We start from the raw sequence: 9,545 nt of genomic DNA, 5'->3' as shown, positions 1-9,545 counted from the left end.
CTCGAAGATAAATGAATTAGAAATGTTAAAAGGTTTACCACTACCACCTCCTGCTGCTGCCATTGTTGTGTTTTCTTGTAACTGTTAAACCCATTCCCTCCCCCTGACCCCCAGATCATTGACCACTCAGGAGATCCTGCAGAGGGAGTATATAAAACTTATGTCTGTGTGGAAAAGATTATTAAACAGGTAAATATGCATTTCTTGTAAGTTTTCATCTAAAATAGCTTGAGACTGTTTTCCATAAAATTGAGTTTTCCAGAGAAAACCACTTATCTGCCATTTTAAGAACAGGGCCCTAGGAGAGCGCCAATGATCATTCTATTGAGAGTTGGCCCTGTGATGGGATCAGAGTGTTACCAGGACCAAGCAGCTTTCCAGCTCCCCTGTCTTACCTGCTGGGATACTTGTTAGATATAAAGCAATCAAGTTCCAAAGGAGGTATTTGAAGGGAAAAGTGCGTTTTGCTCCACAGAGAGGCACCTCTCCATGCCCTTAGGAGTTTTACACATCTGAAAAATCTTTTTTGTTCCCCACCATGTTTTCCCTAACAGTGCCGAGGGCAGAAGCACCCTTCAGGGTGCGAGAACATAGACTGTGAAAGCATCTGGTGCTGGAAGTTTTTTGAAGTTTTATGTATTTTCTTTTTTTTAAAATTTTTTGATTTATTTTTTTATGTGTGTGTGTATTTTGCCTACATGTATATAAGTGTGCTTGCAGGATGTGCTTGTAATGCCCACAGAGGTCAGAAGGGCATCGTATCCCCTATAACTGGAGTTAGGAATGGATGGTTGTTAGCCACCATGTAAGTGTTGGGAACTGAACCTGAGTCCCCTGCAAGAACAGCTACTGCTCTTAATTGCCAAGCCATATCTCTAATACCTTATGTATTCTTTCTTAACCACTGAGCTATCTCTCCAGCCCCACCTTTGTTTATTTTTAATATAGAAATGATTGCTAGAATTATGCCAACCCAAATACCAATATCTGTAATTAAAAGACTTATTTCAAGTAAAATGAGCACAGCACTATGTTAGGCCTGTGATAGCCCATCTCTCCCAACACCTTCCTGAGGAGCCCAGGGCTCTATTTGAGAAGAAAGGGTGACATCACCTTTTCTAATTAAATTGGGTTCTAGATAGGAGATTTGTTATCAGAAGAAAAGAGTGAGGTACAGGTACAATGGTGAGATGCATGGCCCCAGGTTTGTCTGCTTCTCTAGTACAAAGGTTGTCAGGGTAGAGTCCGAGCTTCTTAACAATCCTACAGATTTTAGGACCAAGGTAAGTCAGATGAATGGAGCAAAATGAAATAGTCCATATTCATCATCTTTAATGCTTAAAGGATGGCATTTTTCAGTGAACTAATCTAAATACAACAGCAGAGATTTTTGATATAAAGAAACTCCATCTCAGTAATTAAATGTTTATGGCATATTCATTAGGCATTAGTACAGCCTTTAGAATTATTCACTAGTGGAGCTGAAACGCTAGTTCAGTCTGTAAAGTAACTGCCTCACATGGCGGCCCTTGCTTGTAATACCAGCAGTGGGGAGGCAGAGGCAGGAGGATCCCTGGGGTTCACTGGCCAGCCACTCTAATCTAATTGGTGAGCTCCAGGCCAATGAGAAATCCTGTCTCAAAGGAGAAGTGTTCCTGAGGATGAAACCTAAGATTATCCTCTTGCCTTCTCTCTCTCTCTCTCTCTCTCTCTCTCTCTCTCTCTCTCTCTCTCTCTCTCTCTCTCTCTCTCTCTCTCTCCTCCTCTTCTCTCTCTCTCTCTCTCTCTCTCTCTCTCTCTCTCTCGTCTGTCTCTCTCTCTCTGTCTCTCTCTCTCTCATTCTCGCTCTCTCTCCCCCTTGCACACATGCACATATGCACACATGTACACACTTGTTTCTAACAAGTGATTCACTGGCCAGATATAAATATTACGTGGCATTTTCAGAAAACAAATCCCAAGCTGAAAGGATAGCTCAGCACTTAAGAACACTGGCTGCTTTTGCAGAGGACCTGGGTTTGGTTCCCAGCACCCACATGGCAACTAACAACTGTCAGTAACTCCAGTTCCAGGGGATCCAACGCCCTCTCCTAGCCTCCACAGATATTGCATGAATGTGGTTCACTGACATACATACAAGCAAAACACTTGTGCACATCAAATTAAAATAAAAAATTGGTTAAAAAATGTTTAAAAAAAAAAACAAATCCCATTAGAGACAAATCTCTTACATGCACTTCATGACACCCATGAGTCTGGACTTGCCCTCCTTAGTAGGTACAGCCACCTGGCCTGGGTGCTGGCCCCTCCAGGTCTCTGTTCCTCATTTGCTTTCCTGTGCTTGCTCTTCATGTTCAGGACATACTGGGCCTGCAGAACACAGATGTGGAGGTGAAAGATGTGGGCAGTGAAGACTCCACTCCAGAAGAAGATGACTTCGGGGATGTCCTGTGGGACATACATGACGAGCAGGAGCAGATGGAGACCTTCCAGCAGGCTTCTGATGCAGCCCATGAGCTGGGGTTTGAGAAAGTAAGCCTTTTGACTGTTGCTCCAGTAAAGAGCAGTTATTGGGCTTGGGAACATGGCTCAGTTGGTAAAGTTCTTGCCATGTAAGCATGAGGACCTGAGTATCGAGCCCCAGCACCCATGTAAAAAGCCCGATGTTGTGCCCTCTTCTGTAACCCCAGTGCCTGGGGGAGTAGGGGACTTGTGGATCCTTGGAGCTCATTGGTCAGTGAGCTCCAGGTTCAGTGAGAGACCTTGTCTAGAAAGAAAATAAGGTGGAGAGAGAAAACAATAGAAAAAGACACCAAAAGTCACCCTCTGACCTCCATATGCACCTGCATTCGCACATGCATGTAAAAAAACTTAAATATAAAAAATTATCATTTACCACCCAAAGGCTGCCTCATAGTGTTTTCCCTAAGTGTACTCCCGGTTTATGTTGGTGTTACGTGCTCTCAACACTGAGTGAGCCATGTTGGAATGTGCTTAGATTTGCATAATATGAAGGTACCTGATACTCACATGTATTTATCAACACTACACATTTTTGTAGAGGACAGATTTATCAGCCACACATCCATTATGCCCCCATCTACAGCTCCTCCGGACCAGGATTAGAATGGCTAGGAAACATAATCACAGCGAGGCTGCCTGCTCTTCCCATCTGCTAAAGGAATGAAAATGGCAAGCACTGAGAACCCCAAGAAGTAGTGCAGTACGGCAATAGCTTGTGCAGTAGGTAGATCAGCCCTTCATTATGGTCTAATCTGCATCTGTATATACCTAAACCCATTAACAGAACCTGGTACATACTAAGGAATGTATCTGTGTTCAAAAGTACTTCATAACATTAAACACTGATGCACAAACTAATTTTTAAATTTTTATTACTTTTACTTATTTGTGGAGAGTGAGGTGTGCATGCATAGTGCACATGTGGAGGTCAGAGGACATCTTTTGGTGCCAGTTCTCACCTTCCACCATGTGGATTCTGGAAACTGAACTCAATTATCAGGCCTGACGGCAAACGCCTTTACCCACTGAGCCATCCCGACAGCCTACAAACTAATTTTTAAAGGCTATTTCAGAAGCTGCCACGAACAGTTGTACTTTTATGGAACTCTTAGAATATAGACTGTATTTATGTTGTGGTTCTGTCATCTCCTCATTGTGTTTTAATCACATCAGTTGGCCACTCTAATCTTGACCATCTCATCTGTGGAATGAGAATGGCTCATGTAGCTCACCTCATACTTAGTAGTGCAAGATACATAGTAAATAACGGTGGTTTTATAGGAGAGATATTGCTACTGCTTTAGAAAAGAAGGCACTGAAGTTTGACTATGGTTTGCTCACAAGCACACAGGGAATAGATTTGAACCTGGGTCCACATACTATGCTTTTCCCTCTGTAGTACAAGTCCTAGTTTGGGGACTGTAGACCTTTAAATGGGCTCTCTGTGTGACCATGGACTGAGTGATTGAGAGGTACTAAATCAATAAAGACTTCCTTCTATTCCTTCAGACACAGCATCGCTATGAGAATTACTGGAGTTCCTGGGCGATTTATTGTGTGTCTAGATATGACAAGCAAAACAAATTGAAAGACTTTACCAAGGAATCATTTCTTGTAGTTGGTGGAGAATTTTGCTGCCATAAAGCTAGTCTACAGCCTACCACAAACTATTTATTACAAACTTTAAAATTTCATCTGCTGTCATGTAGATGTTAATAGACACGGCAACACTGTGGAAACTCCTTGAGAAGTATTCTGGTATTTTGCTTTTCTGAGCACATCTTTCAAGCTCTGAACTTGTTTTAAGTGTGTGGAGAAAGAAAATGTGAGTTCTTTGACTGCATAGAATTCAATTTCAGGAAGATCTCAGTGAGCCTAGCTTTCTGGGGAAGGCTGAGAGATTGGAAACTCCCAGAAGAAACCTGCTTTTGTTTTAATCTGTTTTCAGAAAGCCCAAGAAACATGGTCTGCCTCTAGGACTGGTGTCCATCCTTCTCATGAAGATATCTAGGGTTCCTAGCTAAGTCTGCGATGCCTTCTGGGATACTTCCTGGGGTCTAGAGGCACCAGCATCTCGATATCCTGCAGTGGCATTTCACAAAATATCCGAACACTATGAAAGCCCAGTAGGATCTGTGCTGTCTCTCACCCTGTCCTTCATGGCGATGCCATGAGGCCTAATCTTTGTTTCCTGCTTCAACTCTAGTGCCCCAGCCTGAAGATAACTCTGGGGAAGGTGCTGTTGGGCAACAGTGGAGCTGGATTTCTCTTGCACTTTTCTCTAGTGTTTTCAGAGGATGATCAGAAGCTGAGTGTCTCACACTCACAGAGGCATGTATTTGCTCACAATGTAAATGTATTTTTTTTTCTAGTATTACCAACGCCTTGATGATTTAGTGGTGGCGCCCGCTCCAATCCCTCCCCTTCTGGTATCTGGAGGACCAGGTTCTGGGAAGTCCCTTCTTTTATCAAAGTGGTATGATGTAATACAATTAAGTAATTTTTTTTAGACAGGGCCTTATGCAGTTCAGGATGGTCTCAAACTTACTATCTAGCTGGGGATGACCTTAAACCCCTGATCCTACCACAGCAGGATCCTCTAACAGCACACTTTTAGTTAGAAGTGGATGCCTATTTAATTACTATTTTATGTTAATATCAATTTGAAATTAAAATGAGGACATCTTTTTAAAAAATATTTTATTTATTATTTTTGTTATTTTTCTTTTATGTGTATGAGTGTATTGCCTGCATGTATGTGAGCACCTGTGTCATGCAATGCAGCAGAGATAAGAAGAGGGCTTCAGATTCCCCTGGAACTGGAGTTAAGGATGATTTGTAGCCACCATGTGAGTGGTGAGAATCGAACCCCGGGTCCTCTGCAAGAGCAGTCAGTGCTCTTAGCTGCTGAGCCATCTCTCAAGCCCTGAAGCCATCATTTTTTAAACTTTACTTTAAAAAGGTTCTAAAAGCGGAGTAGAATCAGACATCTCTATATTCGTTCCAAAATGACTTTAACTGTGCAGTTGCTAAACCTTGAGCAACATTTAATGTCTGGTTCTTTGTGAATTCTTCTTGTTGCTATGGACACTGAAGGAGCACTGTCAGTCTTGTAAAGTCCTGTTTTTCTCTCAGGATTTGACTGCAGCAGAAGAATTTCCCTAACACACTGATACTGTCTCATTTTGTGGGAAGACCGATGTCAGCCAGCTCAGAGTCTTCCTTGATTATCAAACGACTGACTCTCAAGGTACAGCCTGCATCTTCTGGAGCTATCAGCATTCCCTTCAGATCCAGGAGCTCTTGGGACTGAGTCTTAATAATAAACAGATTTTCAGTATTGTCAGTAAAGCATCACTAATTTGAAATCTGAAATGTTTCAACACCTGAAATTCTTTAGTTGTAGTGGGAATTGAACCTTAGGTCAAGTGCTCTACCACTGAGCTACATTCCCACTTAAAGTCTGAAAATTTTTGAGCACCAACATGGCAACACAAGTGGAAAATTCCACATCTGACTTCATGTGACAGGTCACAATCAAAATGCAGGCTCACTTTGGCAGGTTTAAAATTACCTTCAGGCTGTATGTAGAGGGTGTATAAACATAAGTGAATTTCATCTGTAGAGTTTGATCCCATTCCCAAGATAATTCATCATGCAGATACAACTATTCCAAAACCCCCCAAAATCTGAAATCTGAGACATTTCTGGTGCTAAGCATTTTGCATAAGGGATACTCAACTTTTGCATAAGGGATACTCAACCAATTATTTTGGTTTTATATAAGGTTATAAAAGTAATACTGATGGGGGGCTGGAGAGATGGCCCAGCAGTTAAGAGCACTGGTTGTTCTTGCAGAAGACCCGGGTTCAAATCCCAGCACCCACATGGCAGCTAACAACTGTCTGTAACTCCTGTTCCAGGGGATCAGACTGCCTCCTCTGTCCTCCGCGGGCATTGCACGACATGGGTGCGCTTACCTACATGCAGGCAATACACTCATATACATAAAAATAATAAAAACTGTTTTTTAAAAAAGTAATACTGAAGGTCTCAGCTGGTAAAGTCCTTTCTGTGCAGGCATGAGGACCTGAGTTCCTATCTCCAGCATCCGTGTAAAAAGCCAGGCAGCATATGTGTCTCTAACCCTTGCACTGTGGGGTAGGCAGAGGCAGGAGGATCCCTGGGATTTGTTGGCGACTAGCCTAGCCAGTCTGTGAGCTCCAGGTTTAGTGAGAGACCCTTTCTTAAAGAATAAGGTGGAAAAGCAATTGAGGAGTACACCCAGCATCAACCTTTGGCCTACAGAGAGAGAGAGACAGAGACAGAGACAGACAGACACAGAGAGAGAGAGGGAGAAAGACGAGAGAGAGAGAGAGAGAGAGAGCTCACAGAGTACCACCAGGTCCTCTTGGGGAGTCAGTTTTGGTGTAAACAGTGAAGACGGAAAGACCTCCCTGCTACCACGGAGTGACCACTTTACTTGGCATATGGTACCAACTTGCCACCTTGCAGCTGATGCAGCACTTCTGGGCAATTTCTGCGCTGACACTGGATCCTGCTAAGCTTCTGGAAGAATTTCCACATTGGTTGGAGAAGCTCTCTGCTAGGCATCAGGGCAGTATCATCATCATCATTGATTCCATAGATCAAGTTCAGGTACTGTTCTTGCTTTGTCTTCCACTAGCAGACCGCCAAAGCGGCCAGAGCACCAGGTCCTTTCATTTCTAGGAAAGAAGGGTCTGAATTAAATGCCTACAGACAGTAGCATCTTACTGGAAAATATTAACTGAATTTCTATAATAGCTTTTTAATATACATCTTAGAGTATAAATATTTTCTTAAATATCTAGAATTCAAATTTGGTGATAATAGTGTGTTGCCACCTGGTCTTTAAATACCTAAGATAAATCAGTTCCAACTAAGAATTTTATCCTTAGTAATAATAAAGGAAAGTTAATGGGAACTTTATATTGTTGGGGTAATGCTTTTGAATTGCTGTGAAATACAGTTATTATAAGTTGACTTCTGTTTTTATGTTTTTAAGCAAGTTGAAAAACACATGAAGTGGCTGATAGACCCTCTGCCAGTGAATGTCAGGGTCATTGTGTCTGTGAATGTGGAGACATGCCCTGCGGCATGGAGGTATGGCGCTAACTCCCAGTTCTTGAGAACTGTCTCAGGGAAAGGTTTTAGGTGTGCATTTGTGTTTTCCACATAAATGGCAGTGAGGATGGGGAGAAGTGAGCAAGTTTGAGGAAAAGACCCCACCTGTAGAATTTGTTCAGAGGCTAGATCTGAGGTGTAAGGGAAAAGGAGACAGTGAAGGACCCCAGATACTCTAACTCAAGAAATGAATGCCAATTGTGACTTCAGGAACTGGAGGAGGCACAGAGGATGGGTAGGTTTGGGAGGGAAAGCTCGTAGAGTTCATTTCTTGGGCATGTTTAGTTTGAGTTGCCAACTGTAGATCCAAGTAATGATGTCTAGTAGGCAGGTAAACTTATGGGTGAGCAAAATGGGGAGGGAGGGGCAGCCTGGGAATTGTAGTCTAGACACCCATTATCTTAGAATGCAGGCTTGCTTTGATTGACAGCTCTCAGGAAAGTGATACAGGGTTACAGTCTGTAGGACACTATTTGTTTTGTTTTTTTTGAGGATTTCATACATGTTTATTATATTTCATTATTTCTGTTCTTCCCAGTGCCCCTCCAACTTCTCACGCACTCCACGCCCTCTCAATTTCTTGTCCTCCTCTTTGATTATCATTGTTACATACACATACATACATTTATAAATATACATATGTGTGTACTACATATATGTATATATGTATAATGCACTGAGTGCATTTAATGGTTCCTGTGTGTAGCTGTGTTTAGGGCTGCGCACTTGAGATTGGAGAACCTCTTGGAGTTAGTCCCTGGAGAAAACTGATTCTCCCCCCTCAGCATCCATTGATTCCCGGTAGCTCTTCATCTTCAGTTGGGACTCCATAAAATTTTCTGCACCCAAATTGGCACTATTCAGAGGAATTTAATGTATGTTTTTAATTTTATGTGTACGAATGTGGGTATAAAGATGAATAAGATTGTTTGGGATGTTCTATATGAAATACACACAAAAAATCAATAAAAAAAGAAAATTCCCCCATTCACCTTGACATGTCAACTGGTTTGTCATTATGCAGATCTTGTTAGACTACTGTAGAGATTTCATTGGTGAAGCTTCCCTATCATGTCTAGTATACATTAACAAACGGGGTGTCTTGTTCTCTGGCTCTTACACGCTTTCTGCCTTCTCTTCCACGATGTTCCCTGAGTCTTAGGTATAGAGGTTGCACTGTAAATGTATCACTTAAGGCTGAACATCTCACAGTCACTTATTCTCTGCGTTTGACCAGTTGTGGAATGTCATAATAGTCTCCATATATTGCAAAAAGAAGTTTCTTTGATGAGTGGTGAGAGGTACACTTGTCTATAAATGTAAGGGTATGTATTTAAATATAGTAAGAAATTATGTTGGTCTAGGGAAGTGACAGAAGTAGGTTCTTCTCTAGGATCTATGACCTCTCCAGTCATGTGTACTTGACTGTGTTTACAGTAACACACATGAATTCCCTCCCATTGAGTAGGCCTTAAGTCCAGTTATATAGCTGTTGATTACCTCCAAGATAAAAGTGCCATTACTATACCAACAGAGATAATTTGCTGGGCCAGTCATTGTTCATAGGCTTTACAGCTGGGTAGGATAATTGATTGGTTTTTCTCCTATGGCAGCTTGCATAGCATCCTCTGTTGCTGTGAGAGCTAGTCTTCTGGGAGGAGGCTTCCAGGTCAGTTCCAGCTCCATTGCTCCAAGTCCTGTGTCTGAAAGTTATCACGTCCTCAGCAATAGGGTCTTACCTTCAAGTTCTGGGAGGCAATCAAAGACTTGACAATAGTCTGTATTATTTTGGGAGTCTCTTGGACTACCCTGACCAACAACTTTAAGGGAGATTTTCATTGCCCGGTACTGTGATT

At 42.1% G+C, this 9,545-nt stretch overlaps 1 protein-coding gene across 1 annotated transcript in view; it reads left to right on the top strand.

Annotated features, from left to right (window-relative positions):
• Window positions 1–9,545, top strand: part of LOC103733792 (nephrocystin-3-like) — a 52,467-nt gene that overhangs the window by 14,490 nt on the left and 28,432 nt on the right. The window contains 6 exon segments of the mRNA XM_029563364.1: window positions 115–189; window positions 2,359–2,532; window positions 4,896–4,999; window positions 5,659–5,773; window positions 7,039–7,182; window positions 7,571–7,668. Of these exon segments, the coding sequence (XP_029419224.1) occupies window positions 115–189; window positions 2,359–2,532; window positions 4,896–4,999; window positions 5,659–5,773; window positions 7,039–7,182; window positions 7,571–7,668 (710 nt within the window).

This window comes from Nannospalax galili, unplaced genomic scaffold, assembly GCF_000622305.1.
Source record: "Nannospalax galili isolate Female #2095 unplaced genomic scaffold, S.galili_v1.0 scaffold3296, whole genome shotgun sequence".
Taxonomy (NCBI): domain Eukaryota; kingdom Metazoa; phylum Chordata; class Mammalia; order Rodentia; family Spalacidae; genus Nannospalax; species Nannospalax galili.
This window is presented reverse-complemented; position numbering and strand designations above follow the sequence as displayed.